The 17,387-nt window shown below is 44.2% G+C and overlaps 1 protein-coding gene across 1 annotated transcript in view; it reads right to left on the bottom strand.

The window, feature by feature from the left end:
- The window catches only part of LOC144774105 (vomeronasal type-2 receptor 1-like), a 140,939-nt gene that overhangs the window by 26,805 nt on the left and 96,747 nt on the right, over window positions 1–17,387 (bottom strand). Inside the window, 1 exon segment of the mRNA XM_078659130.1 lies at window positions 14,671–14,798. Within this exon segment, the coding sequence (XP_078515256.1) occupies window positions 14,671–14,798 (128 nt within the window).

Genomic DNA, 17,387 nt, shown 5'->3' on the forward strand with positions numbered 1-17,387 from the left:
GCACAGGAACGCCCCCCCCATGCGCCTGAATGCCTCCTCGTGGCGCAGGGTTTTACAACGTGACACGTCTCCCACAAAAGTGACGCAACGGCGGCGTAAAACAGTCGCAAGGGGCTTGTAAATCTGCCCCTTCCTGTCTAGCATGAAACTTCCATACATAATGCAATGTTCATCTTTACTGACTCCGACAAACTCTCTATTGATTCTTCTGCACACTTAGCATAAAGCATTCAACACTTTTCTCCACCTGTCAGTAATGATTATTTGAAACATATCTAAACCTGCACTGGTGTATCTGGTCACTTAGGAATAAACTGTATGAAGTCAATCTTACCCCTGACAGGACACCTGCTTTGGCACTTCCGCAAGATTGATTTCAGGTGGAATGAATCCCGAATGCACAACAAACACTCCACCAATTAGAATGTCTCCTTGACGGGAGAATGATTCCTGAGCAGCATTTTGGAGGATACAGCTGGGTTTTTTGGACTCTACATCAGGTAAAGATATTAGGATGCATGCCATGTAGATAAAATGAATCATTATACTGTACATTGAGCAGGACACAGGTGGGTCTCCTACAGGTAGATGCAGCTCAGAAGAAGGAAGACCTTGTGAGGTATTAGGAGCTTGAGGATCAAGATGCTGTGACCAAAACAAAGGCTTCTCATGTATCTCCCAGGTGCATAAAGCTTTGATTCAATGATTCATTAGGAACCGACAGAGACTCTGCACAGAGATTCTAAACTGTTGCAGCTAAAGTCTTTCTGACTTCAGGTTTTATAGCTTGTTGAGAGCCACAGAATCAAATGGACCATTCATTGTAGATACTTAAAGTGAACGAAACTGTCCCATGCTGGCCAATTAATTACCTAGGAGCTGGATAATAGCTACATTTCAGATAATAACCGCCTTTGTGTAAATAATAGGTTACCTTATTTTTAATTGCAGGGACGTTACAATGATCTTTAATTTTGTAATGTGTTGACACTGAAAGTCAAACATACCTAATTCTCAGCTGCTTAGAGTGGAATCTGGTGCATTTACCTCATTTTGATCCAATAGTGGCAGCACAAATCCAAGCATGGAAGATTTGCTTTTGGATTCATTGTTTAAGGGGAGCTGGTGTGTTCTTAGATGAATGCTTGAATGGAAAGATATGACTGTGTATGAATGTGATGGAATGGGATGATACAGCATACAGTAGGCTGATCTGTTGACCTAGATACACAGGGTCATATTGATTGTAGGTTTGTTTAGCTTTTCCACCACACAATGGCGCAGAAACGTGACACAACTCTTAAGAGCGATTTATGAAGCCACACAACACCACCCGAGTGGCCCTGAGTGGCTAGAAATATCTGGAGTAACTCAATGCAGCACAAAACACTGTGTTGAGTTACTCTGCCTCAGGGAGGCATTCTACGGCTAGCGCTGGGTGTTCCCACACAACACCTATTGATTTTGACATGTACCCAAATTTACTATTACTGGCAAACCTGAGAATTCACCAAAACGGCTATGCATCCTCAGGGGAGGCACAACAAGGAGAAATATCTTTATTTCTCTTTGGGTTTCCTCTATCTATGTGTGTTGCAAAATGCAGCACACATAGAAAGAGCAAAATGCCTCAAGGGATTGTTTTTGTGTAGGGAGGTGTACCTTCCTGAAGGAAAACAATAGTGCCAACAGCACAAGCACCCTTGCACCGTGCTGCAATAATGCCTGCATTGGAGCTATGCACACATTGTGCACAAGCACTGGGATATGGCAGGAATGTGTTGTATAATGTTAAATGCGGCACATTCCTGCCTTTATCTGTCACACAGCACACCGCAGGAAGGTGGCTTGCTGTGGTGCGTCACATATTGATAATTGCAGTAGAAGGTTGAGGCTGGGTAAAGCTAGTTTGTTCTGATTGCAAGGATTTGAGTGGTGGCGAATGTGTCTGTGACAGATAAAGACAGGTTATAGAACAGTCTGTCCTGTCAGTATTTCTTTGAGGAGGCAAAAAAAGAGTCTATGATAGTTCCTTCTTTAACAACCTGCCTGGCTCCCCTCTCATGAATAGCAAGGAAGAGGTCTCTGGATCCCGCTTGAGGCCTAAACCAGTCAGAGAACTGGGTTTCCAAACAAGATTTTGTAGGCTGCAAAGTCACAGGGTTTAAAGGCTCCCTAGCAAATGACACACACACACTCCAGGTAAAATGTTGCATATGGTCAATAATATGTGCAAAGCTTAGTAGGATTCAGAGGGTGTGAGTGAGATTTTCTTTTTTTTCTAATTTTGAAAAACCTTTATTATGTTGAGTTGACACACACAGCGTGTAGCCACAACCCGGAGGCCGGCAGCAGAAGCAGCAGAAGAATTGCTCAGGTTATCAATTATACACAGCCAATTAGCCGACAACCCGTGGGTCCGGCGGCACCATAAACAATATCATGCATGTATATTGGACATATGTAGGACTCCAATAGCCCATTGTTTGGAAGCTATCGACCGATCCTATGTTAGTTTCGAAGAATTTCTCTATCTCTACCGCCAGTTCACCACAGAAGTGCTCATCTAGAAGAGAGTACGGAGGGAAACGCCACGTGAAGGGCGGAATCCTCTTCACTGGTGTCGAGAGAATCGAAAGAAGCGGCGAGTGGTCAGAGAGGGTGCGCAACAGCACAGCACAGGATTTTACGTATCTCATAATCGAGGATGACGCCAATCAGTAGTCAATTCTGGTGTGTATGTCGTGGTATTCCGAATTATGGGTGTACCCCTCTCTCAGTGTGTTTGCCTCTCCACACATCTACTAGGTCAAGTGTGATGAGTTTGGAGCGGATTTTCATCGCGGCTGCCGCAGGTCTGCGTGGAGGGCCTGAGGACCTGTCAAGCACTGGGTCTAACACCAGGTTCAAGTCTCCCCACACATCAAATGTGTAGTGGAATATGCATGACAATGTTGAGCAAGGCCCTCATAAAATTCCGGGGAGTCGTAGTTAGGTCCGAAAACATTAACCACTATTAAGTCGTGCCCCTTTCCCACACATCTAGAAATTAGGTATATACCTTCCGGGTCTGCTCTCAGCGAAGACAGTGTCAGTTTAGACTTCGGATTCACCCAAGTCAAGACCCCTCTAGAATGAGTAGTGAATCCAGCAGCAGAGTAGTTTCCCACCAGCACCCTGCTCAGAAACATTCTACTCGTGAGCGGGAGGTGTGTTTCCTGGATGAGTGCTAGGTCGACATTATGGCGCTGTAAGTAATTCAGGACTTTTCTGAAATTCAGATGGTCATTCAGCCCCCTTACATTCCAAGTCAACGCTCTAAGCGTAGCAGATTCCCCATCCACAATTACATTATCTGTGCTAGCCATCGTAGTAGTGGGACCGTATAGTGTAATGCAATTATTATCTCAAAGGCCAAAGTGGGCAGTGCGAACAGACAGAGCAAACCAAAATGCATCCAGAAACTCCCCAACTCCTCCATCCCCCTCCCACAGCAGACCCCCCCCCCAATGTGGCCATGCAGATTCCCTTCCAACCCTCCCCCCCCCCAATACCATCTCCCTCAGCATAGTAACTAGAACTTCAGCGGCGCATTGCGCTCGGGGATCAAGGTCGCCTAACAGCTCGTAACCTCCAATGTTCTCAAAGCAATATATCGGGTCATCACCCCTCCTCCCGCCATGCACTACCCTAATAAGCCAGGATAGCTGGTATCCAGTGGCACAGTGAGCCCGAGACCCACGTCTGGACAAACCCAGACCCCTTACACAAATGATGATGAAATGCAGAACAAATCATACATTCACTCTGAGCCAAGAGATCTGGGTTGAATCCATCGTACTTTTGATCACCATGCCACCCCATACTAGTTAGGGCAAGCCAGGTACACACCCTAAATTAACCAGCGCTCACACTCTAATAACTTGGTGTAGAACAGTTAGGCTTCACTTAAGAGGCAATGTGGAAATTATATGTGCAACACTTCAAACAGTAAAACAGTAAAAACACCACACATAAAGATACCACATCAAGTTAGAAAACTTAGATCTTAATGTATTGAACAAAACAACAAAAATCTCCTAAGTATACATGAAGTTATGATTTTTTAAATATTAAACTAAATGTAGTGCTTAAAAGCATTAAGTGCCAATTGGAGCTATCTGGTCACGCTGGACTGGATCAAATCCAAAAGGTCAGGCCGACCACAATGGAGTGCCCGTCAAATACAGGGACCAGCCTTGACTTGCTTAAACAGTAATTCGGTTTGCGGCTGCATCAAGGAAGAGATTCGAGAAGCAGGATGTAGGCGATGCGTCGGCTCCAAACCAAACAAAGTTAAAGATGTGTCGGAGCGGAGGTGATGCCCTGCTAGCATTGCAATGTCCTTATTCCTCACAGAGGCAGCAATGCATCATGTCAATGGAGATGAGATGTCCTCGATCCTCGCAGCAGTGGTGATGCATAAGCATCAATGGAGCTGCACCAGTTGCGAGCAGCACAAAAATGGTAATGCATGAATTTTGGCAGTTGCTGCATACCCTCTTCCAAGGGCCCTGGATTGGATTGGCACCACTTTCAGGGCAAGACTCCCAGATCGCAGAATGCAGGTGTTGTAGGTGGGTGGTTAGAATTCTATGAGGTTTCTAAGACTTTGAACAGGAGGCAAGCCAGCAAGCCCTTGGAGTCTCATTGGTTCTGGGTTTGGGAGAGGCAGATCCAGTCCTTCTCACTCTTAGTCAAGGAGGACAGCAGGCAAGCACAGCAGAGCAGGGGTTGCGCAGTATCCAGCAAAGTGGCAGTCCTTTCAGTTGCACAGCAGTCCTTCTTCCTGGCGGGGTATCCATAGGTCAAGAAGAGTATTCAATTGGTGGTGTCTGGGGTATAGTAGTTATACCCAGGTGTGCCTTTGTAGTGGGGAAGACTTCAAAGAGAGGCATTTGAAGTGCAGAGAGTTCCTGCCTTTCAAGCCGTGACTCCAGACTCACTAAAGGGGAGTACGCACCCTATTTGTGTGGGGACAGGACACAGCCTATTCAGGTGTGACTGTCAGCTCCTCCCTCCTACCCTGCCCAGGATGGGTCATCATTATGTGAATTACCTATTTGTCACACCTAAGCTCCTTTTGTGTGTGGCTATCTAGAGGAAATGCACAAAGCCCAGCTGTTACTCACCCCAGACGTGTATTCAGAAACAGCAGAAGGCTGCAAAAGGGTAAGTAGGAAAATAACAACTTTCTGTGGCATTTTCAGAATTACAATTGAAAATCTAACTTCACCGTAAGGTAGGATTGGGAATTGTGATTCCAGAGACCCAAAACGTGGGGTCCCTTGCTTCCCAGTTGGAAATTACACTTATAGGATATACAGCCAGATTCATCAAACGAAATGCGCTTGCAAAAGCCCCAGATTCTGAGAATCTGGCCCTTTGCGAGTGCAATTTTTGCATTTGGGATTCATCATCCCAAATGCAAAAATCGCTAATAAAGAATTCGCAAATTTGCGAGGATTAGCATATAAGGAATCTCTATTAGAGATTCCTTAAATGCTATTCATGAAACATTTAAAAATTGCGAATTCACAATTTAGGACCGCTATTTACCACGAAGTCAAACCTCGTGGTAAATAGCGAAAACTGAGAAAAATGCATTTAAATGCATTTTTCTAAGTTGCATGTTACACACACACATGTCCTTTGGACATGCACTCTATGTTAAGCGCTCTGATACCCACGGGTCTTGTTCGCGCTATACAAAACTCTATAATAAATAAATAAATAAATAAATAAATAAATAAATAATAAATAAATAAATTCACATTTCAGGGGTGCTACAGGGTGTCCTTTGGACACCCCTGCACCCTTGAAATCGCATCCTTATTTGCGATTACCCTGTAGGCCCATAGGAATGCATGGGAAGTTATTCCTTATTTGCGATTAGCAATTTGCTAATCGCAAATAAGGAACATGTAGGAATCGCAATATTTTTTGCAATTCCTACATGAATCCCGTTTTGCAAGTCCTTAATAGCGATTCCTTATGAATTGCTATTAAAGACTCGCAAAACGGGTCTTTGATTAATCTGGGGGATAGTACCTTAATCTAAATTGTAACCCATTAGAGAGATAAGCCTTGAAGTAGTGAAAATAAAATGTAAGATTTCTTCCCTACAAGGACTTGTAAAACTTAAAAGTGCATGTCCTACCTTTTAAACACACTGTACCTGGCCCTTGGGCTATCCATGGCATACCTTGAGGGGGACGTATATGTATTGAAAAAGAAGGTTTGGCCCTGGCAAGAGGGTTAACTTTCCAGTTTAAACCTGCAAATACAGGCTCTGCAAAGGTAGGCCAGAGACATGGTTAAAGGGCTAGTGAAGTGGATGGTACAATAATTGCTCAGGCCCTCTAGTAGCATGTATTCTAGAGGCCCTGGGAACATGTAGCACACTTTACTAGGGACTTATAACTAATCTGAATATGCCCATTTTGGCTAAGCCAATGTTACCATATTTAATGCTGAGAACTCAACACTATATCACTGGCTAGCAGTGGTTAAGTGCCCAGATTAATAAAGCGATACAAAAGGGGATGATGGACGGAGCGTTTGAGCAAATCAAACACTCACCCCCAGTCAACTGATCTGGGTTTAATCCATCACCATTCTTTAGCCCACTCAGCCACCCCATTTCAGACATGGCTATATGCAAATCAGTCTGACCCTGTGCCTCATGGGAACAGTCCAGCCCGAACTGCCAAGCCATGTCTTCCATGGACCGGAAACAAGCATCCTGGGACCAGTTTCGGATTCATAATCCTCATCAGCCAGGCTATCTTGAATCCAGTGGCCAAGTGAGCAAGATTAATAAAGCCAGCAACAGCACATTCAGTAAAAAGGGGAGGAGGAAGGCAAAATGTCTGGGGTGACCCTGCAGAAAGGACTATTTCCAACAATATCCAAACACTCCCTGGAATTAGGTCGAATCCATCCTGGGGTTTAGGGACCAGGATGAGACCAGATGATGACACCAACAGAGCCTGTGACGGTCTAACAAAATAAAAAAACTCCTGTGTCTCCAGCTTGAGTTCATCTCATCTGTGACCTGGTGTTTGGGGTTTATAATACACTTTTGTGAGTTACATTCCTCTCTTTTTCTGTTTTTATTGATGCATTACATGTCCTAAGTGTAACTAGTATGCCCAGACGTGAGGCCCTGTGCTCACTGTGCAGGGCTCAATCTATGTCTCACTGTCTATAGCTAAGGAGGTTGGCACAGGTCAGGTGTCGCTGGTGTTCCATTCTGTAGGGAAGCTGGTTTGGAAGTTCAGATGGGAATGTTCTATGTGAACAGGACCAAAGCTGATTTGCATATATAAGTCTCTCTTGAGTGGCAGAGTGTGTAAAAATAATATATTGAAATGTGTTCCAAGTGCTCCTGAGTGGCCGAGATTAATTTAAGCATTCCAACCATCACTTTGTTGTTTGTTGCATTTGAATAGTATGAATTAGGCTGAGTTAACCACATCTCTGATTTTGTTCCCACTAATTGTAGCATGTCCATATGAACTACGAAAATGATGTTTACATACCCTCATACAATTAATCAATTTCTTCTGATGTGTTTTGGAATAGTATCATAGAAGTGACAGGCAGTTAGACTATGAGACAATCAAACCAGTATATGATCAGTATTATCAGAAACACCATGAAAACACGCTCAACTGTGATCCTACTACCTATGAAACACCACATACACAGACTGTTTTAACAAAGATAAGACTGGAACATTTGTTATCTAAACATATAATAGTCTTAGTAGTTAAGAAAGATACTATTCCCACATCATCTCTTCAATTTTTAATACCATCATCAGCCATAGCTGGGCTGATTACTTGTCAGTATCTACAAAGGAATAGTAATAAATCGAGATTTTTTTGCATTGAGACCACGTGACTCCTGTGAATTCCCATAGATTTGTGTTGGAGTGAATTGCAGATATTGTTGATGATGGAAACATAGGGCCGATTCACAGAACTAACTTAAGACAAAATCCTAAACTTACTACTTTTGGCATTCACAGAAGTTAGGATTTTGGCTTAAGTTTGTCTTAAGACAGACTTAAGACAGACTTAAGACAAAATCCTAACTTAAGTCTGTCTTAAGTCTGTCTTAAGACAAACTTAAGACAAAATCCTAAGTTCTGTGAATACCAAAAGTAGTAAGTTTAGAATTTTGTCTTAAGTTAGTTTTGTGAATCAGCCCCATTGTCTTATCTTAAACAAAATTGAAATAGTACATTAGAATGTACTGTGTATACTTAAAACCTAGTCTGTTTTAATTAGCGTGTTGTCATTATCAGAGCTAAGAAATGTATGGACATTCTTGACCTAATCTTTAGTGAGGAAAGGGTCACTGAACATGTGAAGTTGCTCCCCGTGGATTGGACTAATCACCATCTGGTCAAATTTTCTACATTTTCCCCAGTAATGAGCTCCAGCTACTAGGGAAGCTAGGAGTTTCTTGAGTAGGGAATGGAAAGGGATATTGGGAAAGGCAACGTGTTCACCAACGTTTGCCATCAAAGGGGATTTTGATATATCAAGGTCAATTGAGGAGAACTTTGTGGATTTTTATAATAAAATCACACCAACAGTTAATCAAATCGCCCTTTTGAAAGACCGAAAGAAAAGTGGTAGACCCTCTGCCAGGTGGTTTAATGAACAACTGAAAACCCTGAAACTGAAATGCAAACAGACTGAAAGAAAACGGAGAAAGTTCTATGCAGATGAGGACAAGATTGCATGGAAAATGAACATATCTATATACAAAAAAGAAATCTCCACCAAAGCGGAGTATTTCGCAGAGACTATTATGAACTCACCAAATAAGTCTAAATGTATCTTTAAAATAGTCGAGGACATCACTAATCTGAAAGTTCGCAAAACATAATTCAGCCAACCCAAGATCCCTGTGATAGTTTAGCAACCTTTTTCGAAGAAAAAATGTGTACTATCATTAATGGTCTCAAAACAAATCTATCAACAGGGGAAGAAGTTATGACTAGTGGAGTAGTAGCCTCTACCAATGGTCTAGAAAAGGAATCTTCTGCCGGTAACCAGCCTGGTGTAGGGACTGCCAATATGAGTCTTTTGGATGACTTTGATTGAGCTTCCTTCTGAGGAGATATTCTGCAGGTTTGCTTTGGATGTTTCCTCTGACTCCCCACTGGATACCCTTCCACATAAAATCTGGAAGGAATTTGCCTCAGAACTTTTTCCCAGACTTCGGCAGATTTGCAATCAATCACTATCCCGTGGGGTTGGACCATCCAGCTGGAAACAGGCCGTGGTTACGCCACTTTTAAAGAAGGCCACTCTTGACCCAACCTGAGGTAGGAGTAGTGGGTATTGCCGTGGATTGTTTTTGATCCTATCTTTACGGCAGGGGCCAGGCAGTGGCTCTTCTTCCGTTACAATCTGCCTTTTCCAACATCTGGCATGGTGTTCCTCAAGGGTTTGCCATCAGTCTGATTTTGTTTAATATACACCTGAGCCCATTGATTACCATAATTCAGGCTCTCAATGTGAAATTAGTCAACTATGCCGATGACACCCAGATTATTTTATCCTTAAATGGAACCCAGTCTAACGCCTTGGAGGATTTTCACGCCTGTATGCTTGGTACTGTGCAGTGGCTACAGAACAACTTTCTACAATTGAGTTAGGATCAGACCAACATATTATACTGTACAGATGGGAAGGTCCCTCAACCCTTCCCTCATAACTTCTACTCCTTTGGCTCTGACTAGGACGGCGCAAAATCTGGGAGTCACATTTACCGCCAACCTGTCTTTGGAGACTCAAGTGAATAAAACGGTGGGATGCTGCTTTGGTCTCATCAGAGTTCTCAGAAAGATCCTCCTGTTGCTTCCAATTTCGGCGAGAGCCTTAATAGTATGAGGCGGTATTTTAAGCAGACTTGATTACTGCAACGCCCTACTGCTGGAGTCACCAATCTATCTGGTTTAGCGACTACGCTTCCAAAACGCGGCGGAAAAATTGGTATTGTCCAGATCACGAGACTCTTATGCATCACTGTGCTTAGCCGAGCTTCAATGGCTCCCAATGCTGCAAAGAATACATTTAAAGTCCTTATGTATAGTGTCCAGGGCTGTGCATGGATCTGGCCCCAAGCCTATACAGAATGTAAATGTAAATGTAAATGTATTGCGACTTATATAGCGCACGTATCACCCGAAGGTATCAAGGCGCTTGCTTAGGGAACCCGTCCTGGTATTCCTCTGTGAGATACCCCGGCAGGGTATCCACAAGGTGAAAGCCAGGCATCCCGCCGCGAGGGGCCGTAGTGGAGATTAAGCAAGCTATTGCCCAGAGTCGCAGAGTGTGACCCCGTGAGTCGAGTAGGCACTGGAGCGAGAATTGTCGAGTCCGTGGAATTTTTGAGCCCGAGACCCGCCGAGGCGGGGAATCGAACCCTGGTCCACGGCCGATCTCAGCATCCGGGTCTGCCGCCTCTAACCACTGAGCCACGCTTCTCCACGAATCCAGAAGAAACTGGGTTGGTACGCTCCCACTTGGAGACTCCGCTCCTCGCCTTCATGTTTGGCGAGGGTCTCTAGTTTCAACAAGGTAAGAATGGGAGGGAGGGCTTTTAGCACTGATGCTGCGAGGCTATGGAACAAGCTAACACCCGTTCTCTGTTTAGGAAAAGGATTAAAAGTGGCTGTTTCCCAGAAAATGATCTATTGTCTTTAACCGCATCGCCGCTAGCGGGGTTCCCGCTGTGTGCGGTGTTTTTCAAAAAGCTGTGTTACATGACGAGCTGAGCTCGTCATGAGCGTGCGAGCGGCACAACTCATGACGAGCTCAACTCGTCATGAGCGCGGAAGGGGTTAAGTACTGTCTACTAGGTTTCTACCCTCTTCACTTTATGATGGTTTGCGTTGTGTACCACAGCACCAGGGTACCTGTAGGTTGTTTGTTGCGCTTTATAAATGCTATATACAATACATGTGTAGATGCATACTGACAAAAAGCAGGATTTAGGAGCTCAGGGCCAGATTTATCTTTTTTTTAACAGTTTATCAAAGTTTTTAATATTTTCTTCACCAATACAGAAAACAAATGCAGGGAAAGAGAGGGTACACTCAGCTGGGAATGAATCATACTCCATAATTCATTAAATATTCAACACCAAGCTAAAGACTCGATAAACAGAAATAAGTTTACATAAAACATATGACCAAAATTCATATCATATTAAATGTAAGGGAAAGAAGAGCTCACATATCTAATAAATAGTTTGAAAGTTTGGGCTGCATAACTCAACATGTAAAAGCATCAGTGCAAGGCCAGAAAAAAAGACAAATATATTATTCTGCAAAGGATTAAAGCAGCCCAACCAGTTCATCTTATCACAAAGTGCTAAACCTGTAGATCTGCAAAACCAACAAAGTGCATGAATCGTGCATACATTTAGTCTCAATTGCAAGTCATCCTGCTAAGGAATCTGAGGCCAATCCGACAGGGACACACAGATTTTCTTCCCCTTCTGCCTGACCTTCCTCCCTTTGCGTTCATAAGGTGCAGTTTCCAAATTAAAGCTAGACAGAAACCGCCCTTGCTATTGCCGAAATGAGGGAGTCTCTGGGTCAAGGCAAGCTGAAGAGATGCACATACCTCCATGGCCACATGAATTAAAGAGTCTCCAAATCTATCCATGCCTGCCTCCCATATCCAGAGAAGCATAGCTTGAGGGGTAAAAACAGAGGGGCAGATTTATGATAACTGGCGCATCCCCAGGGATGCGCCAGTTATTTTGCGCCGCAGCTCCGCCACCCATGGGGCGCCGCATTTACAATGCGGCGCACCATGGTGCAAAAACGGCACAGATGCGTGACGCATCTGTGCCGTAAAGGTGGCGCATTGCTGGAGTTGCGTCGCAAGTGCGACGCAGCTCCAGCAAGGCTCGGGGGTGCCCTATCTGTCCAATGCTGCGTCAAGCCTTACGCCTGCTTCAAGCAGGCGCAGGGTTTTGACGCAGCATTGGCCTGAAAGTGACTGAGTGAAATCTTATAGATTTCACTCAGCCACTTTTGCGAGGCGCACCTGCCCCGGAACGCCCACTCTGCGCCGGAACACCGCATGTGGCGCAGGGCTTTACAACGTGACGCATCTGCCTAGATGCGTTACGTTGTAAATTGGCCGTAGGGATGCGCCACGTTTACGCCGCAGTTACTTATATATATATATATATAAGCCAATTCTTATACTGGGAAGGAAACAAGCTTCCGGGGACCGGTTTCTGGCATTTCAGCCGTCGTCGGCCCGGCTTGCTTGAATCCTGATGGTGCAATGAGCAACAGGATCAGGATTCAAGCAAGCCGGGCCGACGAGGCTGTAATGCCAGAAACCGGTCCCCGGTAGCTTGTCTCCTTTCTGGTGAAGAATTGGCTTGGTAGTTTGGTCTGCCCTGTTCCTATGATGCACTGGGCCAGGGACAGACTAATTTGCATATAGCCAGGTTCTGAGCTGGGATGGGGCAGTGAGCTAAATAACGGTGATGGATCAAGCCCTGATCTTTGGACTGGGTAAGAGTGGTCTGCTTAATTCAGACACTCTGTTCATCACCACCCCCTTTTCTGAATAATTAACATCTTAAAGCACACTTTTTTTTTAATAATAACTGGATTCAATAATTTTTAACAAACAACATTGGCATCATCCCCTGTTAAAAGCTCATAAATAAATGATAAATACTCTCCGGTTTCTTGACCCCCACCGTTGCTTTCTACTAGCGGATGCATATATTGAACGGGGGTGGAGAATTGATACAGCTTGAGGTTAGGGAGAGCCCACTCTCCTCTCCCTCTGGGTAGGGACAGAAACCTGTTCTCCCTCTTTATGTTAGCATAACTCCAGAAGGATTGTGCGAAAGAGATGCAAAACCATTGCAAGAAAGAGCCCTTTAACAATGGTATACAGACCCATAATGGATAGGTGCTGATTGCCCCATCTGTAAAAATCCCTTTTAGCTGTCCCAGTGATCGAGGCAATGTTGATCTTAACAATCTGATCCAGTTACGTTCCAAGACTGGTGCCGAAGTAAACCGCCGGCTCGACCACACCCGGATCATGAGTTGCGATTTGGCTGTTCACCGTCAATTGCGTTTTGTTATAATTCAATGAATAGTCCACCAGCTTACTGAACTTCCTCAATTATGCACAGTGCCACATCCGGATTTGCAGCAAACACAGCTATATCATCTCCATAGGCTAAGATTTTGTTTCCTATTGTAGTGTAGTTCCTATATTCCCAATAGGCTCTGCGCATTGGAATAATATATCCTATAGATGTGACGTAGGACTTATGTCTACTAGGTCTCTATCGAATATATTAGACTTAATTGTAAGTGCCAGCTAGCTCAGAGGTCACTACAAACTTTCTTGAGCTCACAAGAAAGGATTTAGTTTCTGACAACCGCATAAACATGACAACTTTGTTTCCCCAGGATAAAACTGATCTTCAGAGTCGTGGAAACAATAGATAGATATTTTACTCAGTCATTCATGCATGCTTCGTTTCACCAGAGGTGCAGAGAAACGGATAGACGGGCATTTTCAATAAAAGTATTTATTGAACAGTCTTCTTTCTCAAGCAGAAGAAATGAACTGCTACAATCGTGATACTGGTTGCAAAGTATAATGCGTACACTAAGAAGAGTAGAATAAAATAATACTGTAAAAGCATTGTATGGTTCCTAGACCATAGATAAATACATACATATATAACAAAAGCTAAAAAGTACTCAACTGGTGCTTCTAAAATACGCCTATCCCGATGTACCTAACCTAAGTCTAGTACGGGGGAAGAAGTACGTGAGGTGTAGCATAAATTTAGGATTCTTTGCCAAGAATCTATCCAAGATTTCTCTTAGGGTCTAATCAGCTCCGTACCTTGGTTTAGAATGAAGAAGGTCAGGCTCAGGACTCGATTTCCCAACAACCTGCAAAGGTAGCTTGGAAACACTTGAGCTGAATTTCTCAGCGAGAGAAAAGACAGCGACTCTCTCAGTGCTTCTGCTGGATGGTCGGCTTCCTTCAGCACTTGCTGTAGCGAGATGCGTCGGGCAAGTAGAAAGTCGAACTGCTCCAAACCACCCTGTGTTTGCTAACCCAAGTGTGGGCATATTTATACCTTGAATGTGCCGAGTTTTCCAAGGAATCGTTGTGGATTTTCGGAACTAGTGGAAGTAGTCCTGCCGTATTTGGACTGCATGAGCTATGTCTAAAAATGGTTATGATTTCTATTCCTATATAAGGATATGGTGATTTATACCAATATAAGGGCGTGAATCGGGAAAATTACACTATGGTCCTAAAATACTATACAACACTATCCTTGTCGCCTAAGTGGCAGAATGACTTGATAAGCTTCGAGTTAATGGAGAAGAGTGTTGATATAGAGCGCAAAAAGAAGGGGGGACCAAAGACATCCTTGTCTGGTTCCCCTCTCAATATGGATTAGCTCCATGATTGACTACCTAATATTTGCAGCCGGCCTACATGTCTGTGTTATATTGCCTGGACCGCCTTAAAAAACTGCCCACCCAGCTCGAACGAGCCCATGACTTTCCAAAGATAGTCCCAGACAAACCTGCCAAATGCTTTTTCAGCATCCAAAAGGGCCTCCACCATGGACTTGTTCACTGCATCTAACACATCACGGAGCATAATCACCTGACGAATATGCTCGGTGGTTCCCCTGCCGGGGATAAAACCATGCTGTTTTGTAAAAAACAATTTAGAATGTATCAGAGAGCTTTACATGAGCACAAGTTACGTTAAATATGGACACATTAGTTTTGTTAGGCAAGGGGAGATTAAGAATCACAGGATGTTGAGCATCCCTGACGAGACTCGAACCCGGTTCTCCAGCTTGGAGGTTGTCCGATCTGGCCAATGGGCCACATCCTGCTATTTATTAGCATTATTGGCCTATAAGAGCCTGGATCATTTGGTAATTCCCCTTCATCAAACTGTAATATTATTCACTGCAGACCCAGAATCAGAAGACTTTTGACCTTTCTTCCCTTGGAGAAAGAGTTTGTGCAGATCTGACAATAGAAGCAAAAAATAATATTTTACAAAACTACATAGGAATTTGGTCAGTCCTCACCAGTTTCCCAGAGAGGAGTCCTTGGAGTGCTACCTTTATCTCACCAGCCCCCAGAAGATTGCAGTCTTCTTGCGTAGCTTTGTCTGAAACTGTAAGGTTAAACAACTGCTCTAAATTTTCTGGCAGTTCGGGCTGGATTGTTCCCAAGAGGCACAGGTTCAGACCGATTTGCATTTGGCCATGTCTGAACTGGAGTGGTAGATGGAGCTAAAGAATGATGATGGATTAAACCCAGATCAGTTGACTGGGGGTGAGAGTTTGATTTGCTCAAATGCTCTGTCCATAATCCCCTTTGGTTTCACTTTATTCGCCCTAAGCTGGCAGGGTATGCCCAGACGTGGGTCCCTTGTTTACATTGCCACTGGATTCAAGATAGCCTGGCTAATGAGGGTTATGAACCCGAAACAGGTCCCAGGATGCTTGTTTCCGGTCCAGGGAAGACATGGCTTGGCAGTTCGGGCTGGACTGTTCCAATGAGGCACAGGTTCAGACTGATCTGCATATGGCCATGTCTGAACTGGGGTGGTTAAGTGAGCTAAAGAATAATGATGGATTAAACCAGTGGTTCCCAAACTTTTTTGACCTGTGTCTCCCTTGACCTAATTGGCAGTGGGCCGTGGCTCCCCATTATGTCATTTTTTTTTCTTTTCGCTGGGGGGATGTAACCCGACCGTGAAACTTTTTCTCGTTTTCTCCCTTAAATAATCGGGATGAAGCTGATGAAGGTATTATAATCATATGTGTAACAAAATAAAAATGTAACAGTCGTTTAATAAAAACTTTAATTGGTTAAGTGAGAAACTATATAATATTAATTGCCAAATAGGTTTCCATGTGTTACCTTTTTTTAATCACACATAAGGAAGCTTGCATTTTTGCAACCCCTGCTGTATCTGTTTATGGTCAGTTAATGATGAAAAAGCGAAAGCGTCTTCTATTCCCTCGTTTCTCCACCTCTTGTCGAAGCCTTTTCTCTCACACCTGTGTATTCCATCTCCCACCTGGGGGGGCTTGCCCTTATTTTCTCAGGTACTTCTCTGTTTATATTTCCCACTTGCTTTCAGCAAGTGAAAAATGTGAGCAGAAATGCACTTTGTTTTTAAACTCGACAATCGTGTAAAGATGGTAATTCCGCAGCAGTAATTAACCAAAAAATAAAGCAGAAATAACCACGCCAGACCACACCGAATGAGCTCCAAAATCATTTTCTAGAGTTTAAGGGAAACTTTCTGGAATCGGACAAAAGTGGAGAGAAATATAGTCCTTCCATAACACTAAGGGGCAGATTTATGTTAACTGGCGCATCCCCAGGGATGCGCCAGTTAATGTGCGCCACAGTGCGCCACAGCTCCGCCACCCATGGTGCGCCGCATTTACAATGCGGCGCACCATGGGGCAAAAACGGCACAGATGCGTGACGCATCTGTGCCGTAAAGGCGGCGCATTGCTGGAGTTGCGTCGCAAGCGCGATGCAGCTCCAGCAAGGCTCGGGGGTGCCCCATCTTAACAATACTGCGTCAAGACCTACGCCTGCTTCAAGCAGGCGCAGGCTTTTGACGCAGCATTGGCCTGAAAGTGACTGAGTGAAATCTTATAGATTTCACTCAGCCACTTTTGCGAGGCGCACCTGCCCCGGAACGCCCACCCTGCGCCGGAACGCCCACAAGCGGCGCAGGGCTTTACAACGTGACGCATCTGCCTAGATGCGTCACGTTGTAAATCGTTCGTAGGGATGCGCCACGTTTACGCCGCCTTGCGTGACGCAACAGCGGCGTAAACGTGGCGCAAGGCCTTCATAAATCTGCCCCTAAATTTGTACGGCTCTAGGTGAAATGCATCTTGGCTGTATGAAATAGCTTTAAGCTAAAGGATAGTACCAGTAGATAAGGTTTTATAATACTCATTTCATTTGGGAGGCCCTACTCTTGTCACTACCATGGAGAAATATAGGGTGGTAAGAACGATGAACTGCTTTGACTGGCAGTGGATGAGGGTCAGACTGGGTCCGGGAAACTAATACTGGCAGCATCACATGCAGCCTATTTTCACAGCGAGTTTGCATACTGGACTTTCCGGCGCGGTGTTTCTTCACAGACATGCAGTAACAGCAGCCTGCATATAAATATAAGTCAGGCTTCGGGGTCACGAGTTTGTCAATTTCGCCTTCTTTATAGTTAAAGTTAAAGCAATGAATA

The sequence above is a fragment of the Lissotriton helveticus genome, chromosome 8, assembly GCF_964261635.1.
Source record: "Lissotriton helveticus chromosome 8, aLisHel1.1, whole genome shotgun sequence".
Lineage (NCBI taxonomy): Eukaryota > Metazoa > Chordata > Amphibia > Caudata > Salamandridae > Lissotriton > Lissotriton helveticus.